This window comes from Notolepis coatsorum (assembly GCF_963971535.1).
Source record: "Notolepis coatsorum genome assembly, chromosome: 3".
Classification (NCBI taxonomy): domain Eukaryota; kingdom Metazoa; phylum Chordata; class Actinopteri; order Aulopiformes; family Paralepididae; genus Notolepis; species Notolepis coatsorum.
Window position 1 is genome coordinate 56,631,674 of NC_140167.1, and position 22,024 is coordinate 56,653,697.

Consider the following 22,024-nt stretch of genomic DNA (forward strand, 5'->3'; position numbering starts at 1 on the left):
GCTATATAAAGTTATTCATATTTATTATTATTATATTGTACAAAATGGATGCATTGAAATGTCTGTAAAGTCTCGACGACATTGAAAATGAGTGTGGTGTGACCTCAATTGTCCTTTCGAGAATAAATAAAGGTTTGAATGAATGAATATTGATCGCATGTTACTCAACTCGTATCATATAGAATTTGTGATCGTTTAACAATCAAGATCTTATCATATGGTGGTATGATGTCGCCTGTGGTGCACATCCCGACTGAATAATATAATATTTCCCTTTCCTCTTCCAGGATTCTCTTGATGAAGTCCTGTCAGACTGGAGGTGGCACAGTGACAGTGAGGACTTCTCAGTCCTGCTGCAGTCCACTCCGCTTCTCCTCGAGTCCATCCCAGATTCAGTGAGTTTGGAAAAATCAATCTTGTTATCAATGAAATGTCAACAACTGTAGATGTGCAGGCGGCTGGGTGGCGCAGCGGACATTGCGCTCGTCACCAACGCAAGAGACACCAGGTTCGAAATCCGGCTGTCGGCGTTGCCTCCGGCTTGGGCCGGCCGTCATACTGGCTCAATTGGCAGAGCCAGCGGGTGGAAGTCAATGGGTGGTAATCTGGACGTTGTGGACAGCGACTCCTACAGGTCGGTTGGGGGACGCCTGCACAGCAGAGACAGGAAATGGCGAGGGTAGTGTGAGCCTCCCACACGTTACACCTCGCCAATGAGAGTCCGCGCTGGCAGGTGAAAAGATGTGACAGGCTGCGTCCTCATGTACCGGAGGGGACACGTGATGCAAGGCTTCTATCCTCCCTACAACCGACCAGTGGGAGGCATATGCAAGCAACGTTCAAGACAGGGGAGGGGAGAATTGGAAACAGCGAAATTGGGATGGGAGAACATTTGAAAAACAAAAAAAAATGTAGATGTGCATCCATACGGTCAACGGCAATAAATAGATCATAGCTAATAGAAAATAGATAATAATAAATAGATAATAGTGATACAAGGTGGTGGATGTCTCGGGGTCTTGGCCAAGATTGCAGTGACTTTTCTACGTGCACCACCGAGGCATGGATCAGCTTCTTATCGTCTTCTGTCCGTGATCTGTCAACGTGGTTTAGAGTTCATTGCTGGGTTAAGTACTTCTATTCTATTCACATAATATGCTTACTACATATATCTATTCTATTCACATATATGCTTACCACTTGTATCTATTGCTATGTCCGCCCATCACAATCACGCAAACTGTCTAACGCCTGTCCCCCTGTCTCTGGCTGTCTCGTAGTGATGACCGGAGTGTTGGACGTCCTGTGATGATGACCGGGAGGATGCAACCCTCTCTGCGCTGCCCTCTTGCCTCAAATAGATCTGCCATCAGCTCCATTTTTTATCTTTCAAAATGTTCAGTTGCTATTGCATGTATACTTATCTGTGTTTCATTACACTTATGAGTGCATGCTTACCAACTGTTTCGCCTGTTTTATTGCAACACTAATATCACCGACATCTAAGAAGGGAGATCCCCCTTGAACTGCCCTTCTAAGGTTTCTCTCCTCCACATTGCCTGTGGTGCATTTTTTCCTATTGCTAGGTTTTAGTGAGTTTTTCCTTACCTTCACGTGGGGTATGTCTGTGAGTGTTGCATTTATTTTGGACTTTATGGTGTTTGTTGTGAAGGGCCAGATTAAACCGAATATATATATTTATTATATATATATATTTAATTGTATTTGTATATTCTCTAATATTCCTTGATATCCCTTGTATATTCCTTGTACAATATGCATTGAATATCCATTCTAGCCTACTGAACATCCCATAATAGTCTCCATTCTACTATTGGTCGAGACCTTGGTGCCAGGCTGCCATACCCCCCAGACCCAGTTCAAACGTACCGCTCAACATGTACGAACAAGTCCTAGTTCCGCGTAGGAATCTGGCTACCGCACCACTAATGGGACTATTTGTTCATAGTGCGTATATATACTGCGCTACTAAAGTAGGACTTCCTTTTTCAGTCCAGTTTCTTACCCTCCAATAGAGTGACAGACGTAAAGCCTCCCCGCGACGCCACGTGTGGGAGTAAGGCCAAGTTCGGCCTACTATCGGTATTGAGACATCGTGTATATTAATATTTGAATAGTCATATTTGGCACTATATCGTCGAGTTGGACGTAGTCTATTAAGCTAATAATAGTCTGTTAATATATAGTGCTTCGTGCGGTGAGAATACTACCGTAGTCAGCACCCCATCGTTTCGGGCAGAGAACTGGCTGCTTATCCAGGATGATCGACCCCATGTGAGATTGCACCCGAGGAGCCCCAGAGCCGACGAGCGAGTGGACCTGTATACCGGATTATTCTACCGACGACAGCCCGCCTTCCCAGGCACGGATTATGCTTTGTATACGTTGATTATTCCATGGATAAAGACCCCCGACACTGCCGTGTGTTGGAACCCCCCCCCCTGGAGAGGACGCAAGGTGAGGAGACGCTCTGCAAGACGAGGTCGCTTCACGTCTCTCCTCCGTGGACCGGAGGACGCCGGCCCACAAAGAGTCCATCTGCTTTCATCTGTGGTCCAAGGATCGCCGGCGCATTGAACGGCACTACAGTGGGTTCACCTGGGATACCCTTGGCCGGATGAGGCAGCCGGACTCTACCCCCCCCCCCCTTCCTACTCCTGTCGGCTTACAAGCGACCGGATTAACCCCCCCTAGTGTATCCAGTCTATAATCATTAAAGTATCATTGCTGTTATTCCTTAACTATTCCAGGTCGTATATGTACCACCTGCGCCTTCAGAGATTGGACATTCTCTATTGATATACCGACGAATACTCTTGCCATAAAAGTGCATACTAATTCCCATTCATAAATGTGATTGATTTGATTAAGTGCTTGCTCTACACACCATCGCTGTGTAGAAATAAAGACCTATTTCTAATTCGTACATTTGTGTTGGATCCGTTTCATCTACGTGACAGTGTTCATCATAATATATTTATGCCGAGTACTGGGTGGCCGAATATTAAGTACAAAGGTAGTGGTAGTAAGTATCATATCTAGTAATACAGTCAGGGAATTGTACCCCTCAGTTACAATTGGTCCTTCGAGCCGGATGGTAATTAGTGTAATATTAATATAGTGTTATTAATATTGAAATGGCCTATGATGAACACTCCACGAAACGATCCTCCTAACCAACACCCGCAGCGCGAACGACGGCTCCCTCAGTACTTAGAGGCTTACGCTGTCAGTCAACAACCTAGTCTTCTACTAACAGTAAACGCGGTAAAACTAGAAAGTAAAAGTATGTCTAACCCCAACGCCCAGACTACCCCGACCATAGAGGCCCCTACGGGTTCTAATGTAACTGACCAAGTTCACGGTGGGGACCAGTGGGAACCAGACATGACTTCACACCCCGCCAGTACTGAAGAAGTAGTCCCCGATGAGTCCCGGGAGGAATACAACGCTACCGAGAGAGAACTCGGCACGGAAGAAGACGGGGAGAGCACCGTGGAGATAGAGCTCCAAGGCTCCGCAAGGAGTACCCCGAGGGAAGGCTCCCCTATACAACCGCCTTCTCCCAGCGAGGACCCTACAGCAGGCCTTCCTCATCAGCCTGAACGCCGCTGCTGAACGCGACCGACTGCAGATCCAGCAGCGGAGCGAAGAAGAGCATATACGTCTAGAAATAAGACGCATTCAGAGGGAAGAGAATGTGGCCCGAGACCGAGCAGACAGCCAGCGAGCAGCTGCTGGTGCTCTACGGGACGCAGAGCGCGACAGACAGCAAGCGCAACTAATAGAACAGCTGATCAGACGGACAACACCCTCTCCCTCCGCCAGAGGCTCCAGGAACTCGTCTAGACACACCTCCAGGGCGGCATCCCCTAGCCGAGTAAACAACCCTGAACTTGACCAACAGACGAGGTCTATACCCCCCACAGACCACCTCCCCCCACCGGTCCAAGCGAGACCTAGCAACCGGGAAGGAGCAGCATATCCTGTGGAGAGGCTAAACCAGAGACTACAAGCACTGGATGACCTAACTGAAGACGAAGAGGAAGAGGAGGAGAACCACGCCCGACGACAGCACAGTACTCTACCGGACCAGGAGGTCCGGTACAGCCCAGGCTATACTCCCGCGGAGCTGCGCTACAGACCCCCGACTCTATACACGGGTGAGCACGACGCACGACCAGCACCGAGGAACAGCACCTGGACAAGCGGGCCATGGTACACTGCCGGTACCAGCCCATACCAAGGAGCGGGAGGAGACTCGCCTAGGAGGCCTCTCCCCCAACGCTCGCCGATGTATCCACAGTCAGCGTCATACATTGGCACGCCTATGGTACCCGACTTCACCCAAGAGAACCGGGCCCAGTATACAGAACTCCGCATGTGTCTGGAGACCATGTTGGTGGATGTATTGGATGAACGCCACAAATACGCCATCCTACTGAAGCACTTAAAGGTACCCCGCGCACATAATATAGCGCTCGCCTACGCGACTTCCACCACCCCATACACAGCAGCGCTGGTAGCATTGGACCAGAGGTATGGGCGCATATGGGATTACGTGATCCAGGAGATCCGACACATCGACCGCTTACCCCCAGCAATAGACAATCGAGCACTGGACGACCTGTCCATCAGAGTGCAGTCCCTGGTAGGGATGTTGGGAGCGCAGAGAGAGAAGGGGAGGCATGAACTTTACGCCAACTCAAATGTGGAAAGGATCTTGGAGAAGCTGCCGCCCGCTCGACAGGAGCGTTTTAGGCGGCAGAGAGACCACCGAGACCCGAATGGCCCCGAACCGAACCTCCTCGATCTAGCAGACTTCCTGGCGAGAGAAGTCAGCAGCCTACGGCTAGATACATTCGGACAGAGCACCCCTGGCTCCAGAGAAGGAACCAGACGACTAAATGATGGAAGAAGATCGGTGACTGTGATGCACCAATCGGAGTCAGTACCGAGCAGCAGGAGCCACAGTACCCCCTCCAGAACGGAGAAGTGGAAGATAGTGTGCCCCTACTGTGAGAAAGAACACTGGCTAGCGCAATGTGACTCCTTCCCCAAGCTGAACGCGGAGGAAGCAAGTCAATGGATAAAGTCCAACAAGCGCTGTTTTCGCTGCGCGCGCTCACACATGGCAGCCGAATGCCGCTTAAAGAAAAGGTGCACCAAGTGCGATGGAGCCCATCTGGACATACTTCACGACAGTAACAGACGGCGCCCTTCACCCGCACCATCCAGCAGCAAAGCGAGCGTCATGTACATCGATCCCGCCAGCAGCAGTGGAGCCCGAGTACTCCTAAAAGTAGTGCGTGTGACACTAAGCTACCAGAATAAAGTCCTGGACACTTACGCCGTCCTCGATGACGGGTCAGAGAAGACCCTTCTGCTCGCCTCCGCTGCGGCCCAGCTAGGGCTGCGGGGAAGCGAAACCCAAATGACAATTCGGACAATAAGACGAGATTTGAAGACGATAAAGGGCGAGAATGTCTCATTCTCTATCGCAGCAAGCGGCCAGCCTGAGCGACGGTACCAGATTACAGACGCTTTCACCAGCCAAGAAATAGGACTGTCGCGGTACACATACCCCGTCGCCAAGCTGATGGAGAAATATGCACATCTGCGCAAGTTACCGATCCCGCTCATAGACAATGCTATGCCGACCCTGTTGATAGGCTCCGACCATGCAGACCTCATTGTCCCGATAGACCGGGTTCATACCGGACCCCGAGGCTGTCCTGCAGCAGTCGAGACCCGTTTGGGATGGACTCTCCAAGGCCCGCTCGCCAAATCTCTCAACCGAAGTACAGCCACTAGATGTCTCCACTCCCGAGTCACAGAGGGAGAAACCGCACTCCTGCAACACGTAGAGCGGCTATGGACCTTGGAACAAATGCCCTTTAAGAACGGAAAGAAAGACATTCGCTCTAAAGATGACATTTACGCCATTCACCTCCTCGAGACAGGGACCAAGAGAGTCCCGGTCAACGGCGTGTTGAGATACGCCACGCCACTCCTGCGGCGAGAAGGAATGCCTACTTTCCACGCCAAGACAGACGCCACAGAACGGTACCTGCTGAACACGGAGCGGCGCTTAGCCAAGAACCCCGCCCAAGAGAGTGTATACCGCGCTGAGATTGAGAAGCTCATCACAGCGGGACACGTCACAAAGATGGACATTAAAGAGGCTGACCAGACCACTGAATCGTGGTACGTGCCTCACCACAAGGTCCATCACAACGGTAAAGACCGCATAGTATTTAACTGCAGCTACCAGATCGGATCCCAAAATCTGAATAAAGAGTTACTGCCCGGTCCCACACTCGGCCCCTCCCTACTCGGCGTTCTACTCCGCTTCCGCCAGGAAAAGGTGGCCATCAGCGGGGACATTAAAGGAATGTTCCTGCAGGTGAGATTAGTAGAGGAGGACAAGCCCCTGTTACGGTTCCTATGGAGAGAGAAGCCAGGAGATGAGCACCCAGCCATCTACCAATGGGAAGTCCTCCCCTTCGGAACGACGTGCAGCCCCTGCTGTGCTACATTTGCACTACAGAAACATGTAGCAGAGGACCCAGCAGCGGACGAAGAGGTCCGACACAGCGTAAAGAACAGCTTCTACGTAGACAACTGTCTACAAAGCCTTTCAACCCAGGAAGAAGCCGAGGCTCTCCTGATTAAACTCCGCGCCTCATTGATCAAAGGCGGCTTTGATCTCAGGCAGTGGGCCAGCAGCGATCCGCAAGTACTGCGCAGCCTCTCCTCCGAGGACAAGGCAGCCAGCAGCGAGACCTGGATGGCTACAATCCCGGGAGAAGCCCAGGAGATGACCCTGGGATTGGTGTGGCGATTCAAAACAGATTCGCTTCACTACAGACACAAGCCCCTGACTACGGAGCAGGGAAGGCCGGCGGCGGCGCCGACCACCAGACGGAGTGTGTACACAACACTCGCCCGACAATATGACCCGCTAGGATGTATTCTACCGTACACCACCAGGGCAAAAATGATTGTACGAGCATTGTGGGACAAGGACCAGGGCTGGGACGACCCCATTCCCGCACACCTTGCATCCACCTGGAGAGAGTGGGAGATGGAGCTCCACTCACTCCCAGGCGTTAATATGCGCCGAAGCTACTTCCCACCCACGGTGAGGCCAGAGACATGTAAAATGGACTTACACGTCTTCAGTGACGCCTCAGAGGTCGCATACGGATCGGTAGCCTACTTGCGGGCCCAAGACAAGGGGGGAGAGATCTACACAGCATTTGTCCTCGCCCGCTCGAGAATAGCCCCACGCAAGCAACAATCTATCCCACGCCTAGAGCTCTGCGCAGCCCTAGCCGGAGCGCACCTAGCCACGCTCATCCAACGTGAGCTCACCATACCGGTGTCTAGAACAATCCTGTGGTCAGATTCCACGACAGTACTCGCCTGGATCAAATCGGACTCGTGCAAGTACAAAGTCTTCGTGGGAGTCAGAGTCACCGAGATTCAAGACTTAACCGAAGAGTTAACCGGAGAAACAGAGTGGCGCTACGTTGATACAAAACAGAACCCAGCTGACGTCATCACCCGGGGGATGCCCCTGGATGACCTCACCCGTCGCAATGTCTACAGTGACGGCCCAGCATTCCTAAAGCTCCCGGAAGGAGAGTGGCCCACGCCTATCCCGAGGGAAGCCAGTCAGGAGGAGGCTGAGAATAAGAAGCCTGTGTTCTGTGGATTGAGCACTGTTATCTCCGCAGACCCCAACACACTCCTGATGGGGCGGCTAGATCCTGCGTTACCCCAGACAATGTACCGGCCTGAAGAAGCGAACGGCCGACGAATGTGGAGGTACAGCCAAGTATTAGCCAACAAGTTTTGGAGCAGTTTCCTACTACACTACCTACCGTCTCTACAGACCCGCCAGAAGTGGGTAAAGGAGAGAGACAATTTGACAGAAGGAACAGTCGTCATGATTATTGATCAATCACTGCCCAGAGCTATGTGGCCGGCCGGCCGCGTAAGCAAAGTGATCACCGGTGCCGACGGCAAGGTCCGAGCAGCTGAAGTGCTTGTCCAGGGTCGCACTTACACCCGTCCCGTGGCGAGGCTCATAGAACTGCCCCGACTCCCAGACACAATCGATGATGACCATGACCCTATAACCCTATGCCTTTGTAAAGTTGACTGACCCCTACAGCAAACCCTTATGTGTAAATAAATAGACAACGCGATTAATCTGTCTCTGCTTAACTGATTAGGTCTGGGACCAATCAGGGGGTGGCTGTTGTGAAGGGCCAGATTAAACCGAATATATATATTTATTATATATATATATTTAATTGTATTTGTATATTCTCTAATATTCCTTGATATCCCTTGTATATTCCTTGTACAATATGCATTGAATATCCATTCTAGCCTACTGAACATCCCATAATAGTCTCCATTCTACTATTGGTCGAGACCTTGGTGCCAGGCTGCCATACCCCCCAGACCCAGTTCAAACGTACCGCTCAACATGTACGAACAAGTCCTAGTTCCGCGTAGGAATCTGGCTACCGCACCACTAATGGGACTATTTGTTCATAGTGCGTATATATACTGCGCTACTAAAGTAGGACTTCCTTTTTCAGTCCAGTTTCTTACCCTCCAATAGAGTGACAGACGTAAAGCCTCCCCGCGACGCCACGTGTGGGAGTAAGGCCAAGTTCGGCCTACTATCGGTATTGAGACATCGTGTATATTAATATTTGAATAGTCATATTTGGCACTATATCGTCGAGTTGGACGTAGTCTATTAAGCTAATAATAGTCTGTTAATATATAGTGCTTCGTGCGGTGAGAATACTACCGTAGTCAGCACCCCATCGTTTCGGGCAGAGAACTGGCTGCTTATCCAGGATGATCGACCCCATGTGAGATTGCACCCGAGGAGCCCCAGAGCCGACGAGCGAGTGGACCTGTATACCGGATTATTCTACCGACGACAGCCCGCCTTCCCAGGCACGGATTATGCTTTGTATACGTTGATTATTCCATGGATAAAGACCCCCGACACTGCCGTGTGTTGGAACCCCCCCCCTGGAGAGGACGCAAGGTGAGGAGACGCTCTGCAAGACGAGGTCGCTTCACGTCTCTCCTCCGTGGACCGGAGGACGCCGGCCCACAAAGAGTCCATCTGCTTTCATCTGTGGTCCAAGGATCGCCGGCGCATTGAACGGCACTACAGTGGGTTCACCTGGGATACCCTTGGCCGGATGAGGCAGCCGGACTCTACCCCCCCCCCCCCTTCCTACTCCTGTCGGCTTACAAGCGACCGGATTAACCCCCCCTAGTGTATCCAGTCTATAATCATTAAAGTATCATTGCTGTTATTCCTTAACTATTCCAGGTCGTATATGTACCACCTGCGCCTTCAGAGATTGGACATTCTCTATTGATATACCGACGAATACTCTTGCCATAAAAGTGCATACTAATTCCCATTCATAAATGTGATTGATTTGATTAAGTGCTTGCTCTACACACCATCGCTGTGTAGAAATAAAGACCTATTTCTAATTCGTACATTTGTGTTGGATCCGTTTCATCTACGTGACAGTGTTCATCATAATATATTTATGCCGAGTACTGGGTGGCCGAATATTAAGTACAAAGGTAGTGGTAGTAAGTATCATATCTAGTAATACAGTCAGGGAATTGTACCCCTCAGTTACAGTGTTTTTGTTTTCTTCTTGACTTGTTTAAAGAAGACGTGTCCGGCCCATGGGGACATTAACGTGTGTTGTCGGGCCTTACAAATAAATTTGATTTGATACGAAAATCCCCTATTATGGCTAATATGTAGGCTAATATGCCTCACTGAGCACAGAGTAACAATCTATCAATGCAATATTTTCTGCACTGCAGTTTTTTGCACCGGTGTATACATTTCTGTATATCTTCCTGTACATTTTACATTTTACTGTATATTTTTGGACTGCATATTTTAGAATATATATACATATTTTAGAATGTATATCTTGTGTATTCTTATTTCTTTATTTTTGACTAACTAAATTTATTGTGATCGATCTGTGGTGCTGAATTTCCCTCTGGATTAATAAAGTACTTCTATTCTATTCTATTCTATAATAACTGTGTTTCTCTATAGGAAGAAAATACATTGTCTGACTCGGGCGAACTGGCTGTTCAGCTGTGGACAAACATGGTAGGTTCTATTACACACACAGCAGTTCATGTCCGTCAAATGTACCATGTATATGTCTTTTATGTTTCCCAAAGCAACAGTTTAAACCAATGTTCTATTCAGATTTTCATGTCAGGGACCCAAATTAGATTATTTTCTCTTTGTTGTGGGACCCAGACTGAAACATAATAACAAAACAACAAAACATATTACTACTGTCAACGTCATGTAAGGACCCACCAGAAGAAGGTCTGCAAACTATCTTCCTGACACCCATAGTTTTAAGAAACCATGGTTTAAACACCTGTTGTGGATTGCGATGTCATGCTGCGACTCAAACAAACCAACTCACTGGTTATAAAGAGGCGGCCATCAAAAGCAGAAGGAACAGCGTGATTATCTATCAGAGTAGGGAGATTAGATAAAAGAGATGTAAAGATTAGCAAGATGAGGTCCATGATCTATGATCTTCTTCTGCTCTGTTCATCCCACACACACCTGGTTATCCAATCATTATACTTCTGGGGAACATACTGTAAGTTGTCTGAACCTGATGACCTGCTGCTCCTTTACTCAGAGCCCCCTCTTTAATCCTTTCAGGACATGCAAGGTAGTACTTGACTGATTTCAAACCCTGCCCTCTTTTCTTGATCCTTCAATCACAACCGTGGCTTGTTTGTCAGAGGGAAGCAGCGGTTGCAATCGGAGGATCGAGAAAAGAGGACAGGTGTTTGAGATAAGTCCATTTTGAGAACTGAGTATACTCCAATGGTGATGGAACAATGGCTGCTTGTCACTGAAACCTATGGAGCTTGAGAATTCGGAAATATAATTCAGAGACAGCATTCCAGAACACCTGAAAGAGTTCATGAATTTTTAACTGTTCCTCTACTTCAGCTCCAGCCATTGAGTGGTCAGGCAGAGGTGAAGGACACCCATATGATCTCCATTCCGTGCCCTACTGAGGTGAGGCATGTGATGTGATGCAACACTTGACAGAGCCAATCACCACTAAAGGGATTATGGCATGTTCTTCAGCTCATTGCTAGATCCGAGAATGTCACTGGGAAATGTATGCCAACGTGACCTATTTCAGCAGTAGCCACAGTACTCGAGCCAAGGCTCTCTTGGCCTAATAACAATACAGGCTTTCAGCCTAAATTCACAATTACAATATTGGAATCTATGGTTGTCTGAAACGATCACAGGTAATTTTTTCCCCCTCCCATCTCAGGAACAACCTTTTATGCGGACAAAAAGAAACTCCCTTGCTAAAAGTGAGGAGGCTGTTCACAGGGCGTCTGCGTCTCCCATAGACCCTGTGAGTCTCTTATCTTCTGTAATCAAGCAAGTGTAAAGCTGAGTGAGAGGAGAACATTCATACTTTATGTGTGTTTTCAGATCATGGGCAGCAAGCTTTCTTGCGAGGATAGCAGTCCATCCCCCACCACCCCGTCCTCGGGTAAAAGAGCATTTCACACTGACACATGTTGACGCCTCATATTTTAGTGACTTTCCTGGCCAATGCTATTATTCTCTCCTCTCTGTAGTTCATAAACTTCGACCTGGAGATATCAATGTGGTGGCGGCAGTAGGAGACTCGTTAACAGTGGGTTTTGTGCACAAGCAGGTTTTATCTGTATTAATGATTTGTATCGACATGTTTAGATAGACCACAAGCATCAATCAACTTGATATCTAAAGGTTTAATTAGACTCATTAATTAAAAGGTTGAATTAAAGTATAAGCTTGTGGCTCTTAATATGACGTCTGAGTTTTAGCCTCTGGTTCTCCAGTCAGACCTCTCTCTCTCTCTCTCTCTCTCTCTGCAGGCAGGCAATGGGGTGGGGGCGAAGACAGACAACATCCTGTTAGTAATAAATGAATACAGAGGACTGTCCTGGTGGTAAGATGGTCCACATCTGTTCATAAATCTCTCTCTGATAGTGTGGAAAACACTCATATAACTCACAGGAATATTATAGTTTTTACTATAGCTCATTTCCATATGGATAACCATCTCTAAAGAGTTCAAGGTTGCTTCTTAAGACATGTTGTAAACTAACAGGTTCTGTCTCCTCAGCATTGGTGGTGATGAGAACCTTACGACTGTCACCACTCTACCCAGTATGTACTTACCTACAGTATGTTGTTTTACCAACATGCCTGCTGGTGTTCTATGAAACACTGGCGACACAGAAAATACAGAAGCTGTTCTTCATTATTAAATGAACAGGGGTCCATAGATACCATCCATAGCACCTTCTCAGCCTTATCTATATACAAATGAGTGTCCTGCAGCATTATGGTTGATTAACATCTATGATTATAACTACGGCACCACAATAAATTAAAGATAATCTTATCATTACAGACAGCGATTACAGACCTCACTGTCTGCCATAATTGTGTCTTTGTAGGACGTTTATCTATTGAGATGAATTAAATGATTTGAGATGCCCCTGATTACCCAGAATAGGTTGTCACACGTTCAGCCTGAAGATAAAGGAAATAGTAATACAGCATGCACACACTATAGGGCCTACTATAGTTTGCTTTAAATAATTACTCTACATAAAAATGTCATCTATAATACCTTTAAATACAACATGGCCTTTATAGTTTTGCGACACTAACCTGCTACTGTGCATGCAGACATCCTGAAGGAGTTTAACCCCTCAGTGACCGGCTTTTCAAAGGGCATCGGTAGTAAAGACAGCTTCCTCAACCAGGCCGTAGCAGGAGCTAAGAGTGGGTCAGTCATGCTCTCTTCACCTCTATTTCTATTATGTACCATTTATTTGTTTTAGATGTGAAGCACCTCTATGACACTAATGTCACTAACTCACTCATTCATTTATTCATTAATTTAGTCACTGATTTAGTCATTCACTCACACTTAGCCACATTTACTCACACAGTAACATTATACTGACATTCTGGGGCCTGTCTATACTACAATTACATTAGTATTACATTAGTATTTAAGTTATGTTACTGACATTCTGAGCCATGTTTATACTGTAGCTATGTTAGCTAAGTATTTAAGTTAAGTTACTGACATTCTGAGCCGTGTTTATACTGTAGCTACGTTAGCTAAGTATTTAAGTTAAGTTAGACATTCTGAGCCATGTTTATACTGTAGCTAGGTTAGCTAAGTATTTATGTTAAGTTACTGACATTCTGAGCCGTGTTTATACTGTAGCTACGTTAGCGAAGTATTTAAGTTAAGTTATTGACATTCTGAGCCATGTTTATACTGTAGCTATGTTAGCTAAGTATTTAAGTTACTCACAGTCTGAGCCATGTTTATATTGTAGCTATGTTAGCTAAGTATTTAAGATACTGACATTCTGAACCGTGTTTCGCTATAGCCCCTTTCGGGACTGTAAATCACGCCAACATCGTTGGACGAGCTAACACGCTCCGTGAATACACAGTCCCTTCTACGACCATTGAAAAATCTCACAATTAAGTCTGAAGAAATGGTCATCAGCAAACCGCTCGTAGATCACAGCGCAGGCGCATCAGGCAGCCAAAGCCGGAAATAAAGCTGTGTTGACAAGTTTATTTATTTGTTTTTTTATCCACTTTTTCTCCTCTTTTTCTATTTTTTCTCCCATCCCAATGCCACTGTGCCAATTCTCCCCTCCCCTGTCTTGAACGTTGCTCGCATATGCTCCCCACGGGCCGGTTGTAGGGAGGATAGAAGCCTTGCATCACGTGTCCCCTCCAATACACGAGGAGGCAGTCTGTCACATCTTTTCACCTGCCAGCGCGGACTCTCATTGGCGAGGTGTAACGTGTGGGAGGCTCACACTACCCCCACCATTTCCTGTCTCTGCTGTGCAGGCGTCCCCAACCGACCTGTAGGAGTTGCTGTCCACAACGTCCAGATTACCACCCATCGACTTCCACCCGCTAACTCTGCCAATTGAGTTAGTATGACGACTGGCCAAAGCCGGAGGCAACGCAGACAGCTGGAGTCGAACCCAGTATCTCTTGCGTTGGTGACGAGCGCAATGTCCGCTGCGCCACCCAGCCGCTGCTGTGTTGACAAGTTTATTAAAATTATTTTAAATGTTTATTAGCAACGCCGAGCTTTCAAACACTAGCGTCTGTCTGTCCGAAACCCTTGTGTAACTGTGAATACCTTTGAAATGTCTGTGCGAGACTTGTACGACTAGCGTTTTTCTGACGACCAGTTCTTCAGACTTAATTGTTCGATTTTTCAATGGTCATAGAAGGGACTGTGTATTCACGGAGCGATTAGCTCGTCCAACAATGTTGGCGTGATTTACAGTGCTATTGACTATTTGGTGATGTGGAGGAGAGTGAGAGAAAGGGCTCAGCCTCTCACTCACCTATAAGGCATCTAACTTCAATCTGTGTGAGAACGCTTCCCATCAATGTATCCTTGTTCTTTAAATGCACCAATGCATGAATCATTAGAAAGAGAGAAGTCACTTCACATCTTGAGTTTGTACTTTCGTCTTTGTTTGTATTGACCTCCACCACCACCAAAAAAAAAAATGCTTTCTCCTTCAGTGACATAACCAAACAGGTGCGCCTCCTGGTGGACATAATGAAGAATGACTCGGTAAGGCAAGAGTAAAACGTAAACACCCCCTCTTGATTGATTGAACACTTTATTAACAGATTGCAGAATGGGTACAGTACAGTTCAATACATACAATTGTTTTTTTTTTTATCCACTTTTTCTCCCATTTTCTATATTTTCTCCCATCCCAATTTCGTATCATCCAATTCAACCCTCCCCTGTCACGAACGCTGTTTCTTGCCTCCCACAAGCCGGCTGCAATGTGGACTAAGTCATACATAGCACAAGTCCCCTCCGGTACTTGAGGTAACAGCAGTCGCATCTTTTCACCTGCAGCTCGATCTCTCAGTGGCGAGGAGTAATGCGTGGGAGGCTCACGCTGCCCCGACACTTCCTGATTCTACTGCGCAGGCGCACCAACCGACCTGTAGGAGTCGCTGTCCACAACGCCCGATCCCCACCCATCAGTTTCCCACCCCCTAATACAGCCAATGTGTATTAGTATGAACGACCAGCTAAACTGAAAGCAATGTGGAGCGCTGGGCTCGAACAGGCGAGCCCAGCGTCTCCGCATTCATGGCGAGCGCCTTGCCCACTACGCCACGTAGCCGCCAATACATACAATTATTAAGGGGATGCAGACCAGAGAAAGACTTTCGTCTTGTTTACATCAGGGTCCCCCATTCTTGTAGGCTACATGTCTTTGGTCCCAATTGTATTTCCTTTATCAATAATAAAACCAACTAAAGTGACATCTCTCTGTCACAGCGCATTGATTTCCACAATGACTGGAAAATTATCACCATGTTCATTGGAGGGAATGACATATGTGACTTCTGCGCAGACACGGTAAGCATCCTCTATGAGTTATCCTGTCGAACTGAATGACAACTAAGTTTGTAATCGTACTGTTATTTATAGTTGCAAGATATGTATTACAGACTCTCAATATTTCTAAATCTTAAAGATGTAATGCCTAACATCTTCTCATATGGGACGACTTCCTTGTCATTGTTGCAAACTGTAGCCCAATGGCCTGGTTAATGTTTTAATTTGGGAGCTCTTCAGTTTGATTCCCTAGTAAATCTGAATAATCCCCTCTGGGAGATTTAAGCATTGAAAACCACAAAGAGAAATAATGAAATGTGCTAATATATAAAGCAACTCTTAGGCTACATTCACACTGCACACCTTAGTGCTCAATTTTGATTTATTGCTCAAATCAGATTATTTTTGTTTGGCTGCTCACATAATTTTTTTAATGTGGCCAATATTAGATTCCAGTGTGAATTGGTCCCACTCCTGAACTGACCCGCATGAGCAAATGAACAATAACGAAGATGGACGTAAAACATGGGGGAGACTGAAGTCACAGTTTATGCTTTAATTTATAAGCTGATGTGCAGATAATAATGGGGGTGAGGAGGAGGTGAAAGAGCCATATCTTCTTTCAATATGCTTTCAAACACAGACCGGTTATGATACATCCCCCAAAGTGTTGCTTGGACAGAAGTATCACCCGAAATATTTAATTGTCTCTCCACTGACCACCTCCATCACAGCTTGCTTCCATGTTTGTATTCACCAAGTGACTCATGTCACAGAATTGTGGTGAATGTCAATCTACGCCAAATAAAAGTAAAAGTCGCATGAACTCTGATATGACTGAGGTCGCATTGCAAAAGATCAGACCTGTATCTGATTTAGGACCACATACTGTATGAAAGTGGCCCAAATCTGAATTGAAAATATCAGATTAAGTGTGATTTGTGCTGTTCACACTGTCATGAAAAAGACAGATCTGAGTCACATAATGAGCAAATAAATCTCAATCAGGCCACTTTTGCCTGCAGTATGAACATAGTCTTATGTTGAGTTGAATCAATATTATTCACATGAAAATAACCAGAGGCTTTACCTACGTATGTGTCTTTTAATGAGATAAGTCTTTCCACAGGTTTATTTCTCAGCCAGAAATGTGGTTAATCGTATCAGGGAGGCTCTAGATATACTTCACAAAGAGGTATGCACAAATCTATCTGTTTCCACTTCCAGAAACACATTTCTTGTTTACTCTAGTTGCCAGGTATCCAGTACTTACAGTATGCCACTTTGTAGAATTATACAGACAGCTTAGTAAGTCTGCCACCATACTGTATGTTTGTTCTTGTACCCGACCAGGTACCCCGTGCCATTGTGAATCTAGTGGAGCTGTTACACATCGTTCCCTTGCGTGAGTTGCACCAGGAAAAGAGTCTGGGCTGTCCCACCTGGTTTGTAAAGTAAGTGTTGAGAGCTACATGGGAATTCATGATTGGAAATACCTCAGATGAATAACCATCTCTATTTTTAAGTTCTCGGAGGAACAATGTTTTCATACAGACGAGAGCGTTTAGTACTTTCTGGTGATACCACATCACATTCACACTCCAACTTATTTGGATTGACTTAACAACTGCAAATACATGGGCTGATTAAAAAAAATTAAGTTCTTTGTCTGAAGGGTTCAATTGGTGGTTATTATTGTTGGATACTTACGGTAATCAGCCAATCTCATCTCGTCACCTGCTCCTCCGTGACTCTCCCCTCTGCCTTGTGTTTGTTTTCAATACTTTACATTGGCTGTCACACACTGTATCATCCCTGTTGAGGTTATGTGTTATATACGATTGCATGTAACTGCTTAACTGTTTCCACAAGAGGGCGCTATAGGCGCAAGGGGACGTAGCTATTGATGCTGACGTCAGGTAAGAGGTATAAAAGGAGTTGTTACCTCCCCCTCGATCTCTTCCTCCATCGCTCTCACAGAGAGAGGAGGTCTCATGGTGCATATGAATATGTGAATAAACCACGCCGATTAAAGGCTAATGAGAAGAACCTTGTCGTCATGGCCAAGTTATTGTTGCTCCACAGGTGACTCTGTCAACAATCCCTGTTAATACAATCCGTCTCATAAAGAATTCGACACTGGCAACGTGATCTCTTTCCTTAGATCATGATGTTTATTTTCATAAACATACTCTGCACAAGATGAAAACACAGTTCTGAAAGGTGTCTTGAAGAATATATCGAATTCATTATCTCTACCGTCTCTTCTGCTATTAGTCCAATGGTTTTGAGACCTCGTCGTCAGCCAAAACCTCCCCTGTTAGCCGAAGCTAGCGATAACGTGGCCTTCCCTTCCTTCCCCCCGCGAGGGGAGGAGGGATTGTTTCAAAGTCTCTGATCAACGTGTCTGCTCGCCTCCGCGTCGTGTCTTAATCTAACTTACCCCGGAAAAACTCACATCTCATCACGTGTTTTCCCTAGCAACGGGGCCCTGCCCCCCTCTTCTCGTTACTAAGTGACACGCTACCATGGCAACGGCTGGTCACCTTTAACACACTAAACGTCCGTTTCTATCGATGTCGAACTCTCCCCGTAGCTCTCTGACCAAACCTCCCCCGACCAGTGCTATCAGGTGTTGATGTTACCAACCTGCCGACGACCTCGGAGCCCAGCCCATGGCTCTATTAGCCTGTGGCTTCCGAGTCTAACTTGAAAACACACACCACTAATACTGTCCTCCTCATCTGAGATCTAATAGCAGATGCTGTCATCTACAGATATTTACATTATATACACATTGAAAAACAAGGATTCTATCATTAAACTAAAATAATGTATTTTATTTATATTTGTATTGTCTCTCTTATAATAACTATTTTATGCTTTATTTTCAGCTTACTCTGTCCTTGTGTGTTGAAGCCTAAACAGACAACTATTGAACTCCAGAGAGTCGAAGATATGAACAGAGCTTACCAGGTACAGAGCTGTCATTTCTAGATGGAAAGTATGCCCTCTTTTTAAAAAGGATGTAAAATGTTGCTGAAAGTGTCATTTATGTTGAGCATGTGTTCATTTATTAATTTAATCAACTTACATTTTCTGCATTAAATTTGTCTGTACACCTGTCTACTTCATATGGCTGTCTGTCTGTTCATTTGTCTGTACACCTGTCTACTTCATATGTCTGCCTGTCTGTTAATTTGTACACCTGTCTGCTTCATATGTCTGTCTGTCTGTTCATTTGTCTGTACACCTGTCTACTTCATATGTCTGTCTGTTCATTTGTCTGTACACCTGTCTACTTCATATGTCTGTCTGTCTGTTAATTTGTCTGTACACCTGTCTACTTCATATCTGTCTGTCTGTCCATCCATCTGTCCTCCTCTCAGCATGGTATAAGAGAGTTACTGGACTCAGGGCGGTACGACACCCACAGCAACTTCACTGTGGTCCTTCAACCCTTCTTCAGGGAGGTCGTCCTCCCCAGGTTGGCGGTAAGAGTTACTGCTGACTATCCTATCTTTCTCAAGGCTTTAAAGGGAGACTTTGAAGTGCTCTTGATGTTATGCTAGCATTCCTCATTGAAACAATGCGACACCGTTAGCGGTTAGCTCGCAGCTAGGCGTGCCCCATGGATTCAATGAGAAATGCTAGCATAACATCAAGAGCATTTTAAACACACCATTTCAGCTAAACTTTTTCCTTTTTCCACAATATAAGGGAAAGAAAGAAGTAACCAACTAAAATTCAAATTGTCCTTATGTCTTGGTTCAAGGTTGTGTGTTGAAATGGCTGTGTCCTAAACATGATTACAGTGTTGTGAATGCTGTTTTACAATCTTTATCACATGTAGTCTCTCCCTTTCTCTCTGCTGTCCTCCCCTCCTCCACACCTGACCCTGGTCCTGTAGGATGGCAGGCCTGACCGCTCCTACTTTACTCCAGACTGTTTCCATCTCAGCCAGAAGGCTCACACACTCATGGCCCGTGCTCTTTGGAACAACATGGTAGGATGTGCTTCTATAAAAGAGACGCAAGCAGAATTGGTTTTATTTTTCATGAGACACATGGGTTAGGACTTTTTCACTCCTGATAATGACTCACAAAGACATACATTTTTCATTCAGTTGGAGCCAGTGGGCAACAAGACATTCACCCAAGACTTTGAAGCTGGCATCGATTTGCAGTGCCCCTCCAAGGTAAGAAAGCATATACGCATAGGGTTGTGTTGACAACTTGCAGTGAACTTAACAGGCCAAACAGTGAGTCCCAGACATTTGGCTATATGTTGTTGTTTTTTTCCCTCATTATGTTTGTATATAAATTTATGTTTTTCAATGTCTCCTTATTAGACAAATGCGTTCTTTAGGACAGCTCGCAACAGCAACTACACCTTCCCAGGTCTTCCTCCCACTCCTCCTCCCATCACGGTACACCTGCATGTCTGTCACTCAACCACAGGGACACCTTTGATTGGCCACTAACTAATCAGTGATTGAGCCATGTAGATTATACCACACTTCTATTCCAGGCCTTCTCAACCTCTGGGTTTCCCAGATATGAAAATGGGGGTCCCTTGAAAGATTCATAATCAAACTAAAGTTAACAATATCAGATTTGTATTTGGAAATGTTAAAACTACTGCCAACCACTAACAAAGCTCCTAGAAGGAGATTGCTGAGATTTTTCTCTCTCTCTCTCTCTCTCTCTCTCTCTCTCTCTCTCTCTCTCTCTCTCTCTCTCTCTCTCTCTCTCTCTCTCTCCCAGCAACCCCCTGAGACATGTCTCTCTGTCGTCCTTTAGAACTGGGGCAGCGACTTCTCCTGTGTCAACACGGCTCCATCGGACTCTGTGCCGACTTCAGGTGAGCGTTCAAGGTGTTCCTCACATATTTACTCATTGCAGGGAAAACTAATAAGTGTTTATTTGTACATTTGATTGGTTATTGATCATGTTTCAGTGCACAGGTTGCGACCTGGAGACATCAAAGTGGTGGGTGCACTGGGAGACTCTTTAACGGTGAGTTTGTGGATAGATTTATTCATTATTATTTATTCATTATTTGTGTGTGTGTGTGTGTGTGTGTGTGTGTGTGTGTGTGTGTGTGTGTGTGTGTGTGTGAGTGAGGGAGTGTTATATACGATTGCATGTAACTGCTTAACTGTTTCCACAAGAGGGCGCTATAGGCGCAAGGGGACGTAGCTATTGATGCTGACGTCAGGTAAGAGGTATAAAAGGAGTTGTTACCTCCCCCTCGATCTCTTCCTCCGTCGCTCTGTGTGTGTCGCTCTGTGTGTGTGTGTGTGTGTGTGTGTGTGTGTGTGTGAGAGTGAGGGAGAGCGAGAGCGAGAACAAATTAAATAAAGATTTATGATTATGATCTGTGGATTCAAATACAGTATTTAAAGATAGAATCTGTAATGCTGTCAAACAGCAACCTCTAGGAAAAAGGGCTTTGCTTGGTATTGCACTTTATTTAAATTGTTTGTTTTGGTCTGTGTGGGTTGAAGTTGAGTGGGGATACGGGATGGGTTGCTACTGCTGGCCACACCTCAGGCTCTGCCAAGAGAGGTCTGGCGAATTTCACAGTATAATTAAGTTACTAAACAAACTACAGAAAAAAGAAAAAAAAATTAACAAAGTGGCACTTTTGCCTAGAGGTGTGTGTAACGGCATTACAGATTATATCTTTAAATGTGCTCATAGGCGCGTATATCCTAATATCCTTTATCCTTTTCTGTATGTAGACTGGTTTTGGAGCCAAGGCCAAGAATCTCATGCAGCTAAGAAATGAGGAGAAAGGAGTATCGTGGAGGTGAGAGAGTTACCTTGGTACGTGTAACTGAGGGGTACAATTCCCTGACTGTATTGATAAGTATGGTATCATTAAACCACTACCGCTTTATGTACTTTAACTACTGGCCACACAGTACATGATATAGATATGATGAACACTTTCCCACCATGAAACCAAGTCCACACAAATGTATAAATCGAATATTTAATATATAGCAAAGGGTATATACAACGTTCACTTAATGACATTTATGATTTGAATGCACTTGTAAGGCAAATGAGTATTCGTAGGCAAATCAACATTGAATGTCCAATCTCTGGTTACGCAGGAAGCAAGTATACAACCTGGTTCTTTAGGGAACTATAGCGATGGTACTTAAATTATTATAGCTGGATATACTAAAGGGGGGTCCCGCTGGTTGTAAGTCAGTAGGGGGGGGGGGGGGGGTTAGGAGAGCCGCTGGCGATATCCCATCTGGCCAACGATTTCTTGGGAGAATTCAGAGTGCTGAACACGGTGCCCACAGAACCTTGGTCCACAGATGAATACAGCTGGGCCCTCTTGTAGACGGTAGCTGCCGGTCCACAACGAAGAGACGTGAGGCGACCTCACTCGGGTTAGAGCGCCGTCTCACCTGGACTCCT

The 22,024-nt window shown here is 45.9% G+C and overlaps 1 protein-coding gene across 1 annotated transcript in view; it reads left to right on the forward strand.

Moving 5' to 3' along the window:
- Positions 1-22,024, forward strand: part of plb1 (phospholipase B1) — a gene marked incomplete at its 5' end in the record, with an annotated part of 55,622 nt that overhangs the window by 22,076 nt on the left and 11,522 nt on the right. Inside the window, 19 exons of the mRNA XM_084311215.1 lie at positions 288-395; positions 11,093-11,161; positions 11,597-11,657; positions 11,746-11,804; positions 12,028-12,101; positions 12,279-12,322; positions 12,851-12,950; positions 14,744-14,795; positions 15,525-15,605; positions 16,714-16,779; positions 16,938-17,038; positions 18,479-18,560; positions 18,974-19,078; positions 19,495-19,590; positions 19,711-19,782; positions 19,936-20,013; positions 20,387-20,447; positions 20,544-20,602; positions 21,331-21,398. Coding sequence (XP_084167341.1) covers positions 288-395; positions 11,093-11,161; positions 11,597-11,657; positions 11,746-11,804; positions 12,028-12,101; positions 12,279-12,322; positions 12,851-12,950; positions 14,744-14,795; positions 15,525-15,605; positions 16,714-16,779; positions 16,938-17,038; positions 18,479-18,560; positions 18,974-19,078; positions 19,495-19,590; positions 19,711-19,782; positions 19,936-20,013; positions 20,387-20,447; positions 20,544-20,602; positions 21,331-21,398 — 1,436 coding nt within the window. The remainder of the gene's footprint in view (positions 1-287; positions 396-11,092; positions 11,162-11,596; positions 11,658-11,745; positions 11,805-12,027; positions 12,102-12,278; positions 12,323-12,850; positions 12,951-14,743; positions 14,796-15,524; positions 15,606-16,713; positions 16,780-16,937; positions 17,039-18,478; positions 18,561-18,973; positions 19,079-19,494; positions 19,591-19,710; positions 19,783-19,935; positions 20,014-20,386; positions 20,448-20,543; positions 20,603-21,330; positions 21,399-22,024) is intronic.